Here is a 21,394-nt window from a genome sequence, read left to right on the forward strand (position 1 = left end):
TTTAACGTGGCTACATGAATTTCGTAATATGATTAAGAAATACAATTTTAAAATATGAATTGATACTGCAATTAATCAAAATAGTATAGAAAGCTTCCAAAAAAAAAAAACTGCAGTTAAAACATTAAGACATCGAGTTGTAAGTGTAAAGCTGACAGCTGGGACTGTAACCGAGGTTCAGCCTTAAACATTCATACACAAATCTTCGGGCGGAAGATATATATTCCAGAGGCCATCTGCAATCCCCCACTGCCCCCACCCAAAACCAAAACAACTTTTGTAATGGTATCACTTCGTAGGTGTCTTAGCCAGATCTTCAATTGCGGCGCAGAAGCTATCCACCAGATCCGCCGCCTCTTTCTGACCGACAACATGATCATACCCATTCATAATAATTCGCATATCACTCTCAGAAGGCATGATGATCACATGAATCTTCTCCGATGGCCGGTTTGGAAGATGATAAACAGAAGCGTCATGGGCAACTCCATCAAAAACACATGATAGATTCGCATCGAAATTTTGGAACCGCAGAACGCTGCCGAATTTAGTTCCGGGCTTCCAGTCCGTACAGTTCCGGATGATATCATCCAGACCGATGTTTTCGAATGGCATTGTGGCGAGGTGTTGCTGTTGGACATGGTGCAGCAAGTCATGGTTGTTGGTATACTTGGAAAGGCCGACGCGGACAGGGACGGTGTTCACACATGGCCCGAGGATACGGTTCTCGTGGGTAATGCCTAGACCTCGGCCATGGACAACCTGGCCAAATACGATGTCTTTGGCGACAGCCTCAGCACAAAAGGTGATAGGATCTCTCGCGGAGACAAACTTTGCAAATGCCAGTGCCCAAGCGGCTTTCACTAAGGACGCCATCGTGATATTCTCGGGAGGAGATATTAGTCGTGTCCGTTTTATCACCTTGACTGGACGTGCTTCATGTACAGGCTTCTCCACATGCGTGGTGGCCATCTGCTTTGGCTTCAGAGCGGTCATCTCTGACCCTTTGAGAATGCTCCTCCAGGCTTCAAGGCCTTCATCGTTGTGATTAGCCCATACAGCGTGAATGTGGTCGGAGAATGGCGCAGTTGGGTCAGGGGAAACACGGTTATAAGCCGCGGAGATATCTTGACTCATAATCGGGAGGCTTATGCCATCATACTGGGCATGAATAAAGCGAAGCACCAGGAAAAGGCGTGAGTCCCGCATGGTGAGCAGTTGTGCCTGGAATTGCAGTCCTCCTCCAGTCGAGGAAGGGCTCATGAGTGACTCATTTAGACAATGCTGATCCAGGTCATCAATACCATGATATTCAACAAATTTAAGTTTGTATGGGCGGAGTATGACCTGCACCACCTCGCCCTGAGAGGCATTAGTTTCATTGTCGATTTCGAAAATGGTGCGTAGGATGGCATGTCTCTCTAGTAGCTGCTGACATGCGCTGAGAAGTCTGTCCCGGTCCACATTACTAGGCAGAGCGATGCGCAAGTATCTGGGACGTAGTTCAGCCAGGGTCATCCTTTGGTATGCAGTTGTGGGGATTATTTCATGGATATTATCAGCTATGTCCGGGGCTAACCGTCGGAGGAGTCCATCGTATGAGTTGAGCCCTTTGAATTTGACCTTTCTGGGCTGCAACTCCTCGATGGCGCCCTCTCGCGCAACTCTCGCCAGGTCTGACAAGATCGGGTGATTGAAGATATCACCAACAGTGAGATATAGCCCCTCTTGCTTCGCTAGCGTGACCAGGCGCATGGCGGAAATGGAGTCTCCACCGAGGGCCAAGAAGCTGCTGCCCATCGAAATGGCCTCCGGCTTTTTCTTTAGGGCAGTAGCAACTAGGCGACGAATCTGATCATCTCGTTGATTAACAGGGGCCTTATATGTAGGCGAAGATTGACTCCCACAACGATATGTACCAAATCTGTCCTCTGGCCATCTCGCCACGGTTTCCAATAAGAGACGACGATTGGCCTTTCCTGTCAGTGTTAGGGGAATAGAAGAAAGGGGAACGAAGATCGATGGAATCATGTAGGATGGAAGAGACTCCTGCAGCTCTCGGGAAAGCCTTTCAATGTCAAGATAGAATTGGCTACTTGGGGTTTCGACAATTGCTAAAGGGCTGTTTGTGGTTGTGCCCCAACGTGGAGGTTCCTTAGGACAGAGAAAGGCGACTAGAAATGACCTGGTAGCTTGCTGATCAGGTTGGAGCAGCAGGACAACCGAACTATGCACCATTGTGCAAGAGGCGGTAATGTGCGATTCAATATCCCCCAGCTCTATCCGCTGGCCGTTTACCTTCACTTGGTTGTCCTTCCTCTCCACATAGTACAAAGACCCGTCCATGTTGTACCGAAACATGTCCCCAGTCCGGTATAGACGTGCGATCCGGGCTTCCATGGGCAATCGTTTCTGCCATTTTGCCTCGTGAAAGAACGGTTGATTAACTTGTTCATTACCGTTCAAATAGCCACTCGCGAGCCCATGACTCTGCAATATAAGTTCCCCGACTGCCCCAACTGGCGCAAGTTTATCAGGGCTATCAGCATCCACAACCCACAGACCTGCACCACAGGCGAAACCCACATTACGGGGATCGTTATCCAACTGAAGATTAGACCCCACGATGGCTGTGCCTGCGATTTCACTCGCCCCATACCCAATCATCAGGTGGACCTTACCAGCCCATGTAGCAATGTGAGCTGGCTTTACGGCCTCACCTCCCAAAAGCAATGTCTGGAGAGATGGAACAGAGGAGGGAGAGATAGTACCTGCCACAGATGGAGTTAAGGTAGCAAAGTTAACCCGATGGCGACACAAAAAGCCTGCAAGATCGTTTACACGATCCACCTCGGATGGAATACATAAACAACCGCCAGCCATTAGGATTAGCAGTATCTCTCGGCTGCATAAAGTGAAGGCATGTGAAGCAAATTGCAGCAGTCGAGTTGAAGGGCTAAATGAGAACGCGCGGGAAACCGTCTCATATATTGAGCAGAACGAGACATTGTCTATAATCACACCCTTAGGATCGCCCGTACTACCAGATGTGAAAACGACGTAGAGCGGACTTTCAGGCGTGCCAGAGTGTATTAGGGATAGCTTGGGAGAAGCAGGCAGGCTGGGGGTTTCTGGGCAGTCATCTCCAATTGCCACGACCAACCCTACGATTTCCCGTCCCAGTAGTTGATGCTGTGGGGAAGCAACTGCAACCTCTGCAGACACAGACTGGCAGATGGTGCGAATGCGTTTCAGTGGGTAGGAGATATCGATCAGAATAAAAGCCCCCCCTGCCTTGATCACTCCGAGAAGCGCTACCACCGCCCATTTGGACTTCTCAAAAAAGAGAGGAACAAAGACTCCAGAGCCCACTCCGACCTCAGCTAATTGAACAGCGAGTGCGGCGGACCGCCGGTGTAGCTCTCCATAGGTCATTTCACCGTCCCATGCTGAAACTGCCGTTGCATCGGGCTGCTCAACGCACCGTTGGGAAATGAGTTGGAATGCACACTGTTCCAGGCGAGGCATGCTCAAAGGGGGTGTATTCCATTCGATCATTTGCTGGATGTCGAAATCAGTGCAGATGTCCAGGGTTGCCACTGTTTGATTCGTGTGCTGAACGACTTCTGATATCGTTTTGTTCAGAGTTCCTGCCACGGCCCGCGCTTGCTCGTAGGAGAGGACCGTGGTCGTATAATCGATGATGGTTGTCAGTAAACCGGTAAGTTCATCGCGATGGATACGGACGATAATTTGAAACTATACGTGATGAAGCAGTATTAGCAACGTGTGGCGAGTATAGTAGCGTGACGGATGTATTCCGTTGGCAACAGAAATTGCAAGGTGTATGTACTTCGTTCAATGCCTCCCTGCACATATCGGACAGTGACATCCGCACGAATTGGTTTCCTTTTCGAGCATCATTACGATCTATACAGACGATTGAGTTAAACGGCCAGCTAGACGTGTGCAGAGTATTATTGGCCGTGTCGCTAGATTCAGAGCCCTCAGACTTGCTGGACTGTTTGCCATCGTGGAGAAGCTCGCGGATTACTGTCAAGCTATTGATTGTAGATTCGTACACAGCAATCTGTTCTCTCAAGTCGGACCAGTCACTTGCTGATATCTTTTGATTTTCAAGATCCACTAAACCGAAGCCAATGTGATCTCCGGCCGTATAGGTCCGCAATACTACTGCCCAGGCCGTTCTGAGCAGAGATAAAAGGTCGACAGTTTCCGAGTGAAGCCAGCAAGTTAGCAACTGTATATCTAGCTCTTTCAGTGGTACAGTGACAGATTCTCGCCGCTCGACCACCTCAGATCCTCCTGATTGTCGCCCAAACTGAGCGATAAGTGGCGGAAAGAAACATGGCTGCGCAAGGTTACCAGCTCTACCCATCGTCGAAAGCGGACTGGTTAAGGAATGTTCTTAATTAAGGCTCTTGTTGACAACACCGGTAGTGCCAGGTAACTTACTGCCGTGTGAATAAGTACTAGAAAAGGATGGATGTTGTCAAACGGCTGCCCTTTCACGAAGCTTTGAACTCAATCAAACCTGGGTGAAATTTACGATGCATTCCGCTCCCTTGGTGTTTGGACTCATGCCGATCCTTCCATCCCGCATGCTTAGTTACTGAGCGTCGTGCAGTCAGCGCGCATATTCAGTCGGAGTTGCCTCATTTATTACGTTTACCTGGTGCTTTTGGACCACTCAAATAGATTCTATGGAATGCCGAACGAGATGAGTTGGCCAGTAAATTGAAACCGCGTCGTGGCTCATTTGGTGCTCCCGTACATACCATCACAGGAGAAGAGGCTTTATGCCTGGCCCATTTTATACAAGAATAGACATTCCGCCAAGCCTTCCGAGATTATAAATCCCGTACCAGACGTTTAACAAGACAAGTTCAATCTTAGACGCGGAAGGTTATCTATCATACGTATTTCCCATCATGCCTGCGACACGGGGACTCCCCATCCTCGATTTCTCTGCATTCTATGGTGAGAACCCCAAGGCCAAGGCCCAGCTAGTGGAACAGGTCCGTGAAAGCTGTTTGCACAATGGCTTCTTCCAGATCACTGGCCATCGCATTCCGCTGGAACTGCAACACCGCGCAATGAATTGTTCCAAGCGTTTCTTCCGCCTCCCACTCGAAGAAAAATTGAAAATCGACAAAAGTATGTATTGACTCAACCTGCAATAAAACTAGCACTGACTTTAGTAGAGAAGAACACCTTCAACCGCGGGTATGAGCTCCTTCAATCACAGATGAATGAGGCTGGTGCCAGCCCAGATCTAAAGGAAGGCTTGTACATTGGCCGGGAGATCCCTACGGATCACCCTTACTTCCTCGAGGGCCTGCTAAACAGTGGCCCTAACCAATGGCCCGATACAATTCCTGATCGTGAGGAGTTCCAGAAAAGCACGATGGAATATTATCATGCCGTCTTTGACCTTGCGAAGGATATCATGGCTGTTCTGGCACTCACATTGAACCACGACGAAGCATACTTTGATCCTCTCACTGATGGAGCGGTGGCAACACTGCGATACCTGCATTATCCACCGCCACCCAAGCAGATGGGAGAGAGGCTGCGGGGGATCGGTGCTCATACCGACTTTAGTTGCATTACACTTCTGCTACAAGATGAAGTGAGCGGCCTCCAGGTATTAGACGTGCCAACCAACGAGTGGATCGACGTATATTCCTCCTTACCTAGCAACAACTCCACAATACTGATACTATGCATATAGGTTCAGCCAATCCCTGGGGCGTACGTGGTCAACTTGGGGAATTTATTTTCACGCATGACCAACGACACGTATAAATCCAACTTGCATAGAGTCATCAACGACTCGGGGAATGATCGCTACTCCATCCCCTTCTTCCTCACCGGGAATCCAAAGTATGTATGCAAATGCTTGCCTGGATTCCAGAAAGACGGTGAGCCTGGTAAATACCTCCCTGCAACGGTTCAAGAGGTGGTGTCGTCGTCGTACAAGGAGACCTTTGCCAGGGCCGAGAGATACAAGGCCGAGATACAGACGAAGATACAAAATAATGTAACTAAAGAGGTCGCTGCCTAAAATGTCATTCGGTGCATTTGTATCCATCCCTAAGAGCCACAAACCATGATATCAACGACCGCTGGACTCCATTCATATTTGGCATTTACCCTTGCTGGCTGCGTGTTTCTTACTCTATCCCTCGCGTCTTTCCGCACGTTCAGCTGAGCCAAGACCATACCATCGACGGAAATACTTTGGTTGGCTAATATAATCTCCCCCTTGCATGGACTCTATCCCACCACAGCTTATCTCGAGGTGCCTGTCCCAGAGCCCCTTGCGACTAGTATAGTCCCACTTAGTCTCAGCAAAAATGAACAATGAAATTAATTTTTTTTTTTCTTTTTTTTAATCCTTGCACAATGTACAGGGCTGGAAGGAATTCCAGTGCGATCCACCAAAAGTGACTGAAATGTAGATTCCGTGATCTCTGGAAAACCCCCGTTCCAATCGTCATATCGATACGCATACAGCGCAGACATGAGATTTCTCAATACACTTCTCGAAAACCCGAGAAAGTTATAACATTATCGCTAATGCAGACTCCCGTTACACTATAACAAAGGTGCCGAACTTCCGTTCCGCCTTAACCCATATCTTGAGATAGGTTTCGGCGAGTGCCACCCGCCTGCTCACGCCATCCTGGGTGTCAACAACCATCAAATTAACAATAGGCACGTTCTTTAGACCCAACTCATATTTGCATAGAGAACGTCCCCGCCAGTCTTTGCATACCATCTGAATGATGGGCTGGGTCATCTCTTCTCAATATTTCACCACTGGACCTGAAAACTCACGCTTCCATCACTTACACATGCCACAACTTCACCGGCTTCGGCATAAAGTTTAATGTGCTCATCAAACCTCCCAGATAGATTTTGAGGAGGCACTACGCGAACCCGGACTGATTGGGTATACATCATAATTCCACCAGGGCTAGAGCATGATAATGATATGTGCTCTGGTGAGAATTTGTCATTGTAATCGAGGTTTTGACCCAATCCAAGGGCGTCTTGGATCATGCGATGTTGACCGTTGGCTCCCCATCGTTTTTGTGCTAATCTTTCAATTTTCGACCAATTTGCTGCAGGTTTCAGTTCCTCTGGAAGCTTCCCTGAGAAGCAACCCTCCTTCCAGGCCAGTATAAGCAGCGCAGAATGATTTGGCATCAACTTATAATATTGCCTTTCATTAGCTAGTGGTCTTTCCCAAGGTGCGATGACTTTCAATGGCTGCGGAAGGAAATCAGAATCCGTAGACGCGACAGCCCAGACTGCTAGGGTTTGAAGAGGCAAATTATAGGTTGTGATACCGCCTTTGACCGAGACCCATGACCATGAGGGGAAAACGTCGCCACTAGTTGGATTTCTTGTGGAGTATGTCGTGTCTGCTGCATTCCACAGGATAGCGTTGTCAAATACGGAAAACGGGAGGCCGAAGTAGTGGTGACTTTCGTAAAACGAGTTTAGGATTCCAGAAATCGCTCGCAGAATGTCTGATTCATGGGAAAAGGCTCGCTTCGTGTACCCCTCTAGCAGGTCTGAGAAAGTTTGCGATGGCCAATACTCCTCACCAGGCGGGTCCATATGAGCGCCGAAGAGGGGAATTCTATGATAGCGATCCATACTGTTCGGTTCGCCACATAGACAACCATCTTGACTGCACTCAAAAAAGGGTCCCGAATGTGAAAAGAGTAGTAGTCTCCTAGAAAGTAAAGCTTCCTGGTAAGTCCAGCCCCTGCTATCCCACGCTGACCTTCCAACAAGCTTTTCATATCTGCGATGATCGTATAACCCGGTCAAAACGATATCCTCTACTCGGAGGACCTGTCGACGAGGTGGTTCCTCTTCAAAAACTCCTGGAAGGCCATGATTCGCATCATGACCTTCCAATCCGACAAGTGTGACATAGGAATTGGTATAGATAGTGCCCATGGCATTGATCTGTATACCCTTCTCGTGGACATGATCCTGTATAATGCATAATCTGTCAACCCAGAGATATTGGATTCCCATCTTAGCGCAAGCCATCATTGCCTCCCGAATGGTTGCGGGGATGCGAGCCTTGTGGAAAAATCCTTTTCTTTTCCAGATCTCGTATGTTTTGCGTTGTTGCCTCAAGAGACGACTTATCATTCGCCCCCCACACATAGCTCAACGCAACTGTTCGTCACATCGATTAATCGAAACCCCGGTGGATGTTGGGGCCTTGACCGTAGGCCACATTTGTCTCTGTGTTCAGTGTCACACTTGTGAAGCCAAGAAGCGACATCCCCCCAGTCTATAAGTACTTTAGAAAATCTCGGGTCCTGATAGATCCGGTCTGTCTTGATGTACAATCATCTGGATGGATTTGTCGCCCAATGATCCTGTTGGAAGTAGGCAGACGCTGCCGGTTAGAAAATGCCCTGAATGTGAGTAAGGGAATAGCCCTCCTTATCATACCTTTATTATTGGAGACTTCGACGACATCCAAACGGCCTTGCAAAGTTAAGGTAACATCGCCGCCCTCTTCACTATCACCTGGAATTGACTCCACCACCTGCATCCATCGTTGGCAGAGAACACAAGTCTTCGACCTTTGACGGAGCTCGCGCAAGGTTCCAAAGCGTAAAACAATATCGTGTATGTAGTGATTCCATGTTGTGTAATAGCCCACGCAGTAGCAGACATCCGAGAATGTGTCTGAGTCTCATGTGTTTGCACACATGGCAGAAGCCTTCGTCAGATCGCCCTGTGCACTCGGTACACTCATCATGGAAGAGCATCTGTCTTACTTTTTGCGCTCCAAGGCGGTCCTTTTTCCTTAACCATGGAACTACCCGCATGCATGCACACAGAGGACATGGCATGCTGTCAGTCGAAGAGTGTCTGGACTTAACAGCTATCAATTGGCATTTGTGGGATAGAGTGTCCATCATATTTTGAAGGTCAGTGTACAAAGGTGCGAATATTGTGCAAGTCGAGTAAGTGGGAAGGATATGCAAAGCGCGTATGCAGTCGTGCCAGGTAAGCCATTTCTATATGATGGCCGAGGCTGAGAACCTATTCGTTCACAGAATGCCGTGTTGCACGCCAGCCACGTTTTATGCAAGAGGGACGAGGGGAATGTGATTTGTCCACTGAAGGGCTACACCGCCTGAGATCTTCATGAATGAATGGTACCACGATTCAGCACATCTGAAGGAGTCTCCAGTTCTAAGCATATTTTTGGTGTTGTTTCCCCATATCAATTAGTGTTTACCAACTTTAGTTAGCTATGCCTTCATTAATTAATATCGTTTACAGTCATTACCTTGTGGATACATATTCTAGGTCTTTGCCGGGATGTCTGCTGGAGGTTGTTTAATTCTGTTCCTGGTATGTATAACATCCTTCCAAGAACACTGTGTTTCCATATCACCGTGTCACCCATGGTAGTGTTGGTTGGTGACAATGAGCCTTCACTTCTGAACAAGCCGGCTTAATAATGTACAGGATGGATTAATAATTATAACCAGCCCCACATAATAGTTCACAAAATCTCATGTGGGGCCAGTGTTATATATATCTCTGCTGTTCCCATTGGATAAAGTGCAAGCTCACCTACTAAATTGCAAGATGGAAGTGAATAGGGCAGCCGTGCTGAAGAGCCCACGGGCTTCAGTCGAAGTTGAACAGATCGAAACATGGGCACCAGCAGCGGGAGAAGTACTGGTGCGGAATGAGGCCATTGCCTTCAATCCTATTGAAGCCAAAATCCAGAAGTGAGTAGAAAGGTGATTTGGACTATTTTTGATGTTTTTGTGTTCTTGATGCTTGGGAAAATAGGTTCAAGGGACATCTTGGCTAATACGTTATGATCCTAGATGGGAAATGTTTCAGATTGAATATCCGGCAATTCTCGGATACACATTTGGGGGCACAGTCGTCTCGATGGGGCCCAATGTTGATTCAGTCAAGGTTGGCGATCGCGTGGCAGTCGCCTGTTGGGGTCGAGCAGCCGTTGATAGGAGGTTTGGTGCCTACCAAAAGTACCCCCTGGCACTGGAAGAGAACCTCGTGAAACTAGACAGTCAAACTTCCTTGGAGGGAGGGTCTGGCGTGATGGCCAACTTGGCGACTGTTGTTGCTGCTCTTTCCGTCTGCATGAAACTCGATTATCCTCCGATCAATGAGAGAGCCCCCAAAAATGGCAAGAAGATACTGATTTATGGTGGTTCATCTTCGGTTGGTGGTTTGGCTGTTCAATATGCAACAGACGCTGGGTATGAGGTCGTGACAACATCATCTCCTGCCAACTGGGACTTGGTGCAGCGACGTGGTCCATCATCCATCGTTGACCATACTCTGCCTAGAGAGCAGCTCCTGGAATCTATCAAGGCCAGTGGCCCTTACGACGGAATATTCGACGCGATTGGCTCCGCGGAAGTAACAGAACTTATGGGCAAGTTGCTCGCGGAAGATGGTGGCCTTTTCTGGTCGACAAGTCCCACTCCAGCGGACTCACGCCTACCAAAGAATGTGAAGAAGGAATGGGGAGGATACTCGGATATCTTAGTGTCAAGGGATGAAAACAAGGATGCCAAAGTGTGGTATCTTCAAGAGTACCTACCTAAAGGCTTGTCTAACGGCAGGATCTTTTCGAACCCTTCTTATATATTCCCAGGTGGGCTAGAGTCAGTACAGGATGCACTGGACACTTTTATGGCCGGGAAAGTCAGTGGAAAGAAAGTCTTTGTCAATCCGCAGCATTAGTGACATTGACCAACACGTTTATAAGATTAGGCGTGATTTCATGCATTCTGTGAGCTGGCTGTGATACTGGATCCCCATACTGTAATACCACTAGCGCACGGTAGTGGGTCGTCTAACTGATCCATTCTCGACGTAAATACGCCATACTCTCTCGCCTTCCGTGTGGTTTTCATTCACTCCACATCTCAACCAATATCTTTTCTTCGCTCCGAAAGTCGTCTCCAGTGAAATCCAAAGATAATGTCATATGTTGAATTTCGCCGAGTTCAACCCTGGGGGTACGATGTGGCCATTATCGACACGGACGGGTCCGAACTGCACGAGGACGAATTCGGGTCACTTTTAGCGAAAATCATAGAGTCGAACGATGTCCCAATGTTGAATCAGTACAAGGAGAAACACCCAAGAGGTATTACTTGCTCATCGGAAGCACGCGAAATGGACCCTTTCTTCGTCGCTTGTAGGCATGGAAGTACAGATGTTCTTCGTGTGCTTTTGGAGCATTATCATGCCAATCTCGGTCAGACAGCGTCTCTCGAGGAGCGGGAGATCGTGTTGCTGAATGTCACCAGTGAATATGGTCAGCTAGAGACGGCACTTTTCCTGCTGGATAGTCAACCTCCGCTAGTCAGTGTTGGCGCCAATATGCCCGGCTATGAAACTGCACTGCTTAGCGCGGCGCAGTCTATCTGGAACTTGAGTGACGAGCTCCAGTATCATGAAAATGAGGCTCTTGATTGGGTTGATAAGCGCCTTACTCGGAGTGAACAATTGATTGACATCCTCCTTGATAGAGGAGCTTCTGTTCACGATGTCACCATGTGCCCGGATGAGGATATCGCCGAAGTTAAGCAGCAGCCACTTCATACCGTTCTTGGCCTGGCTGTTTCCCGGGCCGGCTACAAATTGTTGAAACGCCTTATAGATGAAGGAGCAAATGTACACACAAGGCAGGAGTGCCTGGGAATAGGGGGTCCCACCTTTAAGGAAAAGCATGCTAGCTTCCGAGATACAACAGCCCTTCACTACGGTAGTATGTTTTGGAATGTGGAGGGAGTACAAGCGCTGTTTGATCTTCGAGGGACGGATGTGGACATTGCAGATATGGTATCTGTTCGTGATAGTTTGGGACGCCTACCCCTTCACTGGGCTGCTGCGGGCGCGGGAGATTCTGATAAAGCTATAATCCCTGACGGTGCTATCGTCCAACGAGTCCTGGATACATTTGAACTACTTTTAGTCGGCAATCCTACCGCCATTAATGTTCAGGATAACCAAGGCAAAACGCCTTTGCATTATGCAGTGGCAACACACGCATCAGGTGACCGCAATCATCTGTATAGCATAGTTAAATTTCTATGCGAAAGTGGTGCAAATGCAAGCCTGCAGGATTGCAAGGGACAGACTGTGTTGCATATCTTAGCCTTTTGGTCCGTATACGGTGAGCCTATGGATCTCAATGTGATAGACCTCCTGATTGCGCATGGTGCCAACATCAACCATGCTGATAGAAATGGCATTACCGCCTTGCATATTATGACAAGGAATTTGCGACAGGTGAAGGCGGCACAGTTTCTTATTCACAGAGGAGCTGATGTCAACGCAAAAACCCTAAAGGGAGACACCCCACTATGCGAAGCAGCGGGGCGTGGAGCGCTCTTGAAGAGAGGTGTCTGGACACAAGGTAATGAGTATGTGACTCTGGACGACCGTATCAAGGCACAAGATACAATGATGGGCGTCCTGCAGGATGCTGGAGGCAGCTTAGATCAGCCGAATGCAGCGGGCAAGACACCGCGGCAGCTGCTTGAGCAGAAAAGGGCTTCCTAGTGCAAAGAGTCCAATAGAAAGACTATTCTGTGAATTGGCGCCGAGTTATGTGGTCCGTTGGGACATTCGTTAATGTATCTATTCTACTGAAGACTGCTCGTTTGTACCCCCTCTCATTCTGGTCGGCTTTTACTGACTCTTTTTTTGCTATTACTTTATCTGATTCCTTCGCTTCATTTCCTTTTTTATATATTTTTTATAGGTTTTATATATCGTCTCCTATACCACTAGTACTCGCCTTCTGCTATTGCTCCTAATATAAGCGATGCTTATTGGATCATGACATGGATACTGTCGTAACCAGTGTGATAGCCGTTCTAAGCGATTACAAAGACTATATGAATTGTGCAGCCAGAAAGGCCAACTTGGTGAAAGCCATTGAGCGGAATGGCTACTCATAGTAGACTACTAGGCTCTGAACTAAGGCCATTTCTAGATGGGACAAAATTTCTCGATTTTGACTATAACCACAAGATAGATTCTAACGTTTGAGTAACTTAAATAAACATTATCATTCTTCTATCTATGGCTTCTCACATAAATGTAATATTTGAGTTCATTGCTATAGTATCAAATGTAGATGTTTCTAGGACCTGTTATAAATCAAAAGATGAGGCACTCAACGGCTTTATAGTAATTGCTGTAATGCGTTGTTCCATCCTTCGTGTAGGTCTTCCCACAGTTCCAGTCCGCTGCATGAGCGTTATATTTGTACCCCAGACAGGTGAAAGCGAGTTCCGAATTGTCACATTTCACAGACCCAGGCCTGTGCTTGCTTCCACTGTACAAACAGCCGGTATACTGGCCTAAAGCGAAAGGTCCCAGAGAGGTTGGATACTCTTCTCCCTCATCGCTCTTAACGGGTCCATCAACCTTGCCGGATAACGCGCAGATACCCTTCTCGGTAACCTGGTGCCGGTAGCTGTAGTAAACACTGTACCACTTGTAATAGTGGCTAACAGAGGAGTCAAAATGCTCGTCCTCTACATGCTCTTTAAGGATGATAAGGGAGTTGGGGATGGGATCATGGGTCTGGCCGCCACCAGAGGAAGATGTAGTAGTAGTAGTGCTGCTGACGGTGGAGCTGGTGGAAGTCGCATCCACAGTGGACCAATAACTGGAGTAGTAGCTTGCAAGAGAGCTCGCAATAGCATCGTCTGCAGCGTCAGTTGGGACGTCGTTCTCAATATATGTCACGGTCCCTTCGACCAAGCCATCCTCGTCTATCGTCTTGGTGACAGTGGTTCCCTTTGCATTGCAAGCGCTAATTGTCTTACACGCTGTGGTCACTGTCTGGGTGGAGTAGGTGGAGGCTGGAGTCATCATGGTACTACTAATCCATTCAGTGCAGGACTCCGCTTCCTTCGCTTCACAGTCCCCATCTTCTGTCATGCAGCCCGGGCCAGTGCAGTTACCGTTCTTGCAACTTGGGCCCGAGCAAGATACCACGCGGCAGTGAAGCCCAGTACAGACGAAGTCAGTACTGGAGCACTGTGGGCCCAGACAGCCCCAAGAAAGACACAATGGTCCGAAACAGCCCCCGGATTGTTTATCGCAGTCCTTGCCAACACACCCATGATCTTGACAATTCTTCCCCGAACAATGGCCCTTATCACAGTCGGGCCCAGTGCATCCTGTGGGTTTACAATCATCTCCAACACAGACTCTATTCTGACAGTCTGCACCGGTGCAACCCTTCTCGATACAGATCTCTCCTTGACACTTGCCGTTTTTGCAGTCTTTCCCAGCACAAGGGGCGACTGTCGGCGGATCATCATCGAGAGGGGAAATGAAATCCCGGCTGAACGCATCACCACAATTGTTCAGGCAAGGCCCGTCGCAGAATTGGGTGCAGAGTGTACCACAGCCTGCTGTGCATGTCGGTCCAGGGGGTCCTCCTTGAGTGAAGGTGATCCTGGGATATTTAGCGCCGTCTGTAGTCCATGGCCACGGTGGAAGGTGTATAGTCCTGGTCACAGCGGGCGTGTGCGAAACACTTGTTTCCTTCAGAGGATTTGGGTCATCCGTGATCACTATCGGTGGCAACCGAATGCTAGGAATCAATGCCCTAACAAGGTGGGTCGTATCCTTGTCAGTAATATTCCAGTTATAGAAGCCATGCTCGCGCACAGTAAGTGATGGTACAGCAATGGTAGTGGTCTGGATGTAACGTGTGATGGTGCTAGTCACTGTTATGATGTTTCCGCTGGTCACAGTTTTCGTCGTCGGCCAGGCCACTTCCAAGGATGTCGGGTAACCGCTAGGGGCAATCGTAGTCGGACTTGGTAGGGTCGATATAGGGAAGACAATGTTTACTGGAGCAATGGCAGTAACCGAGTTTGAGTCGGGATTCAAGACCTCAGCGCCAACGTAAAGATTGCCAGTACCATCACTACCACCGCCGGGATCGGCGCCATCCATACTCAAGTCCGAATCGGTGAAGAGATTAGGATTCTTTAGAGAGCCAGGTCCACCCAAGTCCACGGCCCAGCTGAGCAGGCCCCCGAGACACTTGTTATTGGCAAATTTGGCTTTCTGCTTTAACGTACGTCCATTATCAAAGGAAACCCTATTGGAAGATGTCAGTTCAGCCCTGGGAATCATCACTAGGTTTGATACAAGGCACACACCATTGATCCGAGCTCCAGGTCATCCAATTCACAGCGGCCGCTTCATCATATTCGATAGTGGGGTCGTAAGACTTGATGATTCGGCTTATCTCATAATTCGAGAGGATACCGCTGGTTCCACTACATTCACCAGCCAAAGCGCCTCCACTGCTGCCATGTCCTGTGTAGAATGCGCATCCTGGAGTGCTGCATGAAGGGTTGGCCAATTGAAAGGACCGGCCGTAGAAACCAAGGCCCAGTACGACCTTGCTCGGATCAATTTTGTTGCGCCATAGAAGGTCAAGACCAGCAGCAATCTCTAGGATTGAACGATTAGTTTGGCTCTTGCTATAATCGTGCCAATAATGATTAAATACCAGAGCGTCGTACGTACCTGTCAGATTGGTATGCGGATTGACCACTGACTTCGTCCATTTACTAGTGCGTCCATCCCATGTACCGTGAATGTCATATGCCATGAAGTTAAAGAAATCCACGTATTGAACCATATTCGCAATATCGAACCCTTTCAAGTACCCTGTTGTGAGTATGAGCCAGTGATCAATTGAGTTCTCGGGATGAGGTCAAGTACAGTAGGAAGTTGGTAGTGTAACTGTTAGACCATATTCACTCCCCAGAGCTGCTCGAAGCTCTTTCAGAAAGTTAACAAGATTTGCCGTGTCACTATGTGCCCCTCCTAGAGTTGAACAATGAGTGTAAGCTATTAGGAGCAGAATTTTCATGGGGGTGGGAGGGAAGGGTTGGACTGCTCGTACCTCGATCTTCTGCCGCCGGATACTCCCAGTCAATGTCTATACCATCAAACCCGTATTTCCTCATCATGTTAAGTGCAGACTTGATGAAGTGCTTGCGCGTTCCCGGGAACCGGACCATGATGGAAAATGGTGTACCCCCAACGTCCCAACCTCCAACAGAAATGTAGGTCTTCAAAGATGGCTTCTTCTTCTTCAAGCTCGTGAATCTTGCCCAGAAGTCCTCATCCCGGGGGTTTGTTGTCGTTATACTAAAGTCAATTATTGAGATGCCTGCGAAGCTGTAGTATAGATGCTAGAAAGTTCCTTAGCATTGACCTGGTTGGACTCGATAAGAACGGTAGATGTCCAAATGCAACAATATGGCAGGAACGACCTACAGTCCATGGGGATACATTAATGTCCTCGGGAAGAACAACATCACACGGATGCTGGAAATTCCACCCTTCGTAGTAGCCGATATAAACGGCCTCGCTTGATGTACCACTACAGGATCTGTGTTCAAGCAGTTATCAATAGTCATACCTTGCAACTACCGCGATATAACGTACGGCTCCCTGACAGCGTCACACCCACTTTGACACCCAACATCACAGAACTCGGGAGTTGTTCCACAAAACCTGTCCATTTCCCGTAATAGTTAGAAGAGTGATGGTATAATTTGTATAATGGAGTGTTTCGTCTACCAACCCGAATTGAGAACAGCAAACATTCAGAGGACACTCGGTATTGTTGGTTGTCGCATATTCTTCAAGAGTGCGATGTTAGCAAAAGTAACACCGCGAAAATGTAGTCTAGTGTCCTACTTCCGCATTCCGCCACAGAATCGCAGCTCGAGATGCAGACTTCATCTCCGCAGAATTCAGGTCCAAAGCCACAGAATCCTTCCCTCGAGCAACATCCTGTCTCACATTTCTCAGTAGGGGAACAAGTCCCATTCCCCGCCCATGCGGGACGAACCGCATATACCATCAAGGATATGATAAATGGCCATTTGGAAAATAAAGGGGGCGACATTTTATCTTGGCTCTGGATAGAGCGCTGGCAATACTAAACAATTGTCTCCAAGACTGCCAGGTGCCCTCTGTAGATATTAAGTAATTTATATCTGTCTGAGCTTCGGTTTCCTGGGACAATTACTCTACCGTTCATTGTAGCCCCAGTCCTCTATGACTATGATGGACTAAAAGTTGGAACCACCCATGTTCATCCGACGCGATCAGTGCTCAATCAACCGAGGCGTAATTACAAAGGTCACAGTAAAATGAACGAATTTGAATAGTAATTTGTGTATGGTACGACTCTCATATTAGTCCGTATGCACTGAGTGGATTTACGTGTCATTGCTACAGGGTTACTAGCGACTGTACCCTTGCTAGCGAGGAAGAAGTGGAGGATTGGAACGAAACTGTGAAACGTTGATATCGCCCTTTATATCCTAGAAGCTAATAGTCTATCTGAAAATGACTAGAGCCAAGAGTTCCAGGCTTCTAACGACCTTGAGACTGTGGACCTCCGAGCTGACGGCCGAAGTCAGGCGGAATAGTAAACCCGCATGTCTCCGTTACTGCTCGGCCTTCACCCAACAGACTGAGCTAGCCATGTCTGTAATTCTGGTTATGATTTAAATGTGGACTGTGCCTTCGTGTAGCGGAAACTCAAGCGGATGACTCGGGTACGCGAGGTTGCATCCATCATCCTTGTCACTATGCAGGACGGATCCACCCTGATTCGTCCGTGTTGGAATTATGCGCTAGCGTAGTTTATGCCCTGAATAGAATGAGCCTAGCGGTTAAAATGAAGGGGCCAAAAAGTACAATAATTCCCTGAGACTGCCATGGGGACATTTGTAAAACGGCGCGGCCCGAGTGGAGAGCAGAGTTCGCAGCGATTTTTGTTTAGTGTGAAACCATGCCGTATCGTATAGGCTAAGTTGAACTCAGACTAAACGTATGAGTACACCCCCCTGCGTACCAACCATAGCACAATGGAAGATGATCTGTTTTAAACATAGCCAAGGTGCTCCCGCTTATACACCTAAACCAGTAGTATACTACCAGTTGCATGAATGCCCGTTTGTCTTGAATTATTTCACCATCATGAAGCTACGTGGTTATTCCGCCCAACCTCGTGGTTTGTTATTGATATCATTGACGTTTCTGCTACTTGGACTTGTTCAGCCCACTCTTGCCTCCCCTTTCGGTTTACTGGGTGTCGTCGATGCCCAAACTGAACTCGAGCCTTCTCTCCACAACTTAACATTGAGCTCTCATCCACCACATCAGCAGCACAAAAGAGGCGACGAGCCTAAAGGACTACGCTTTGAGCCAACATGCACCCCAGCTCAGCAGAGCTATCTGCTGTCGTCATTTAGTGAGGCTCGGACACAGGTCGGTGTTCCGCCTATGATACGGACCTCTGCTAATTCCAGCTGCCGTAGGCCGAGAGAGCTGAGCAGGCCATGAATGACTTGATACAGATCTTCAAGGATAAGATCCAACCAAAAGATTGGAGCCCACACAAGTACACGACATTGTATCGGAACCTCAAGCTGTGGGGTAACTTCTTTGGGCTACCAATCCTCAGAAGAGACGATGGGGAGGTCACCATCGCGCAGACGATTGCCAATATGAATAGAGTGAGAAGTAAGCTAGCATACCCATGTCAGTCTTATAAGACCTGTTTGTTGATTTATTTGCAGTACGGTTCACCAAGATCAAGAATGCCCTGGAAAATTCCGGGAGGAAGTTTGATTTGATTGTCAATTGCAACAGCGACTGGCTTGTATATGCCGGTGATTACATCAACAAGAAGGGAATCAGGTTCTGTGAGTTGCCATGAATCAGTTGTATCATCCGTCTACCATCTTGTCACTATCCATAGCATGAACTAACTACCGGACGTGAAATGTAGGGAGATACAAGGACACCCGAGAAAAATACAAAGGGAAGTCCGTGTATGTGAAGACACGAGCGCCCCGACTGACATGTACGGAGAATCCGAGAGCTAAGGCGGTTTCGTTTCACAATGAAATAGTGGACCAGGAAGAAATGGTCCTCTGCCCGCTGGCGTGGACTAGATGGGCTGGCGACCATCCTCCATATTTATCTGACTTTGCAGGGATTCCGTTCTCGGGAATGGAGGGCAAAGAACTCACTATGTTGAAAAATCGTGCTGCGGGAAATACCCTGCTGCATGAGGCCTTCCACTCGTGGAATCTCCTGGAAAAACATATAGGTCAGCTTGGGAGCTCAAGGGTGCACAGGTTCTCCTGAGCATAGCTGATCTAGTTTTAGGGGACGAACAAGTACAGGACGAAGGGTCCACCAAGGTTGCTTATGGAGCACTACTTGTGCAGGCTCTCGCCAGGAAAGATCCCAAACAGGCGTTGTTGAACGCAGGTACGAGCTGTTCTCCCCTCAAATCAGTTCCTCTCTCCTAATAGCGCTTTAGACACCCACGCTTTGTTTGCACTAGGTAAGCTAACCTGGTATTAACCGTGCTTGCCTTCAGAAGCATCGCTAATGTGCTCAAGGCGTGTATTATGACAAGTGCAACTGGGCTAACCCAGAAGGGAAATGCCTCGATGACAATCCGGACACCATATGCCCAGAAGATGAGAAAACTAAAGAGAAAAAGTGTATTACTATCGACTGGGACTAGAAGCACGGGCAGGGGACGCGTTCCGGAGGACATGTAAGTGGATGGGCTCGGATTCTAAACAGACTACGTATAATTGGGCAAAGGCCCGTGGTCTACCGGGGCCTAGAATATGAATGAATCCTCAATTTAAGCCACTAGTGCCGAAGCTAAACCCCTTGTTGCCTGTACATAAGGAATTGAACCTGGATTCTACTCCATCATTTAGCTTCCTTCCATCACTATTCATTCCTTCATCGCCTGGCAGGTTCGCCCGCGTCTAATGTATTTCACCGGTCTGCCGACCGAAACACTTTGCTTGATCGCATCGTATCTGCCCTGTCAGCAAGATGTCTATGCTCTAGCAAGAACCAACCGCCGTATATATCATGCGCTACACGATTTTCTCTATGAATACAACAGTCGTTACTACCATGGGTCCGCACTAGCATTCGTCGCCAAACATGGGAATATAGGGCGCATTGCACAACTTTTGAGGGGACTCAAAACCGCTCAAACAAGGTCCCGAACTCCACCAGGACCTCGCTGGAGAAGTGAAGTTCCTTCGGAGCAGCGATGGGAAGAGGATTCGGACGAGGTTGAGTGGGACTCAGACGACGAAGATATGTATTCGCTAACCCGCGATATTTCGTCTCATCCATTGAAGAGTGCTAGGTACAGTGTGGCAGACATTGTCCAGATCCAGAAGGCTCTGCTTGCTGCTATTGAGATCAACAACGAGGAAATCGTAACTCTTTTAATTGAGTGGGGTGCTCAGGCAAATTTCTATCGCGGGAATCTCCGTGATGACAATCCGGGGCGGATCCGACGTCGACACTCTCGCGCGAAAGACCCTCCACCACTCTATCTAGCAGTCAGATGTGGGCATGCGGGTCTAGTCAAGTATTTGCTTGAGAAAGGGGCTGATCCAGACCGCTATCGCCCGTCTCCCTTGTACCGAGCGGTTGAAGATGGTCAATACAATATTATCGCAATGCTACTGAATCATGGGGCCCCCCTATCATATGCACGTGTTCTAAAGCTAGCAGTACAGCGCCACGACAGAGACATGTTGGAGTTCTTATTCGATAACGGGGTAGAGGCCGCTGTGTATGGACACCAGGCGTTACATGTGGCCATTCGAGGGCATGATCAGGAGATGGCTGAATTATTACGACTGAAAGGCGCGAATCTGGATAGATCTGAGGAATCTCACGACGAATGGGACCGAGAAGATGGCGATGGCATGGATGGAACTATCGCCTATGATCACGAATCCTCTTACTGTACGATTGAAGAGGAAGCATCCGAAGGGCGTGGCGAAGAATATGGATCTGGTTCATAGGATCCTCTCCGTGTTGTCCTATTCGACTTGGAATTCAGTCTAACGGAACCATCGGAAATTTGACCTTGTGTGTACCACCAAGGCCCACTTGTGTGAGTGTCCATTTTTGATAGTCTGGTGGCGTGACACAAGGTAGTATTGATTATGAATTTATTCCCCACTTTAATCAAGCTTACGTGCCAAGAGAGCCTTTTTATGTCTTGTTCTACTAGTAGGACGCAATACTCAGTAGCTAGCGCATAGTAATCTCCGCCATTGATAATACCCTACCAGGTGAAATCTTGTGGCCTCATGCGAGAGTTGCATAGAAAGCAGTAACGACTCAGGCCCTCTAACGTATGCCTGACAAGGTTAACATTGAATAAGACAGGTCCGTTCTAGTCTTTCAACTAGTC

General features: G+C 48.2%; 7 protein-coding genes across 7 annotated transcripts; 4 read left to right on the forward strand and 3 right to left on the reverse strand.

The window, feature by feature from the left end:
• Positions 1-288: 288 nt before the first annotated feature.
• AO090103000223 (uncharacterized protein) lies at positions 289-4,399 on the reverse strand (the record flags this gene model as incomplete). The annotated part of the gene is made up of 3 exons (XM_023233385.1): positions 289-3,759; positions 3,854-4,208; positions 4,263-4,399. The coding sequence occupies 3 exons, from the start codon at positions 4,397-4,399 to the stop codon at positions 289-291; spliced, it is 3,963 nt and encodes a 1,320-aa protein (XP_023093863.1).
• A 553-nt stretch (positions 4,400-4,952) lies between these two features.
• Positions 4,953-6,088, forward strand: encD (Fe(2+)/2-oxoglutarate-dependent oxygenase encD; the record flags this gene model as incomplete). The annotated part of the gene is made up of 3 exons (XM_001826762.1): positions 4,953-5,178; positions 5,226-5,701; positions 5,756-6,088. 3 exons carry the CDS (start codon positions 4,953-4,955, stop codon positions 6,086-6,088), a joined length of 1,035 nt encoding a protein of 344 aa, XP_001826814.1.
• A 752-nt stretch (positions 6,089-6,840) lies between these two features.
• AO090103000221 (uncharacterized protein) lies at positions 6,841-7,692 on the reverse strand (the record flags this gene model as incomplete). The annotated part of the gene is made up of 1 exon (XM_001826761.3): positions 6,841-7,692. One exon carries the CDS (start codon positions 7,690-7,692, stop codon positions 6,841-6,843), a length of 852 nt encoding a protein of 283 aa, XP_001826813.3.
• Positions 7,693-8,044: 352 nt separating this feature from the next.
• On the forward strand, positions 8,045-10,803 carry AO090103000220 (zinc-binding alcohol dehydrogenase family protein; the record flags this gene model as incomplete). The annotated part of the gene is made up of 2 exons (XM_023233387.1): positions 8,045-8,163; positions 9,915-10,803. 2 exons carry the CDS (start codon positions 8,045-8,047, stop codon positions 10,801-10,803), a joined length of 1,008 nt encoding a protein of 335 aa, XP_023093862.1.
• Positions 10,804-11,043: 240 nt separating this feature from the next.
• AO090103000219 (uncharacterized protein) lies at positions 11,044-12,633 on the forward strand (the record flags this gene model as incomplete). Its single annotated transcript, XM_001826759.1, has 1 exon — positions 11,044-12,633. The coding sequence occupies one exon, from the start codon at positions 11,044-11,046 to the stop codon at positions 12,631-12,633; it is 1,590 nt and encodes a 529-aa protein (XP_001826811.1).
• Positions 12,634-13,236: 603 nt separating this feature from the next.
• Positions 13,237-16,402, reverse strand: AO090103000218 (uncharacterized protein; the record flags this gene model as incomplete). The annotated part of the gene is made up of 5 exons (XM_023233388.1): positions 13,237-15,202; positions 15,264-15,780; positions 15,835-15,939; positions 16,019-16,310; positions 16,334-16,402. The coding sequence occupies 5 exons, from the start codon at positions 16,400-16,402 to the stop codon at positions 13,237-13,239; spliced, it is 2,949 nt and encodes a 982-aa protein (XP_023093861.1).
• Positions 16,403-19,937: 3,535 nt separating this feature from the next.
• On the forward strand, positions 19,938-20,999 carry AO090103000217 (uncharacterized protein; the record flags this gene model as incomplete). The annotated part of the gene is made up of 2 exons (XM_023233389.1): positions 19,938-20,701; positions 20,885-20,999. 2 exons carry the CDS (start codon positions 19,938-19,940, stop codon positions 20,997-20,999), a joined length of 879 nt encoding a protein of 292 aa, XP_023093860.1.
• Positions 21,000-21,394: the final 395 nt, after the last annotated feature.

Source organism: Aspergillus oryzae, chromosome 8, assembly GCF_000184455.2.
Source record: "Aspergillus oryzae RIB40 DNA, chromosome 8".
Taxonomy (NCBI): Eukaryota; Fungi; Ascomycota; class Eurotiomycetes; order Eurotiales; family Aspergillaceae; genus Aspergillus; species Aspergillus oryzae.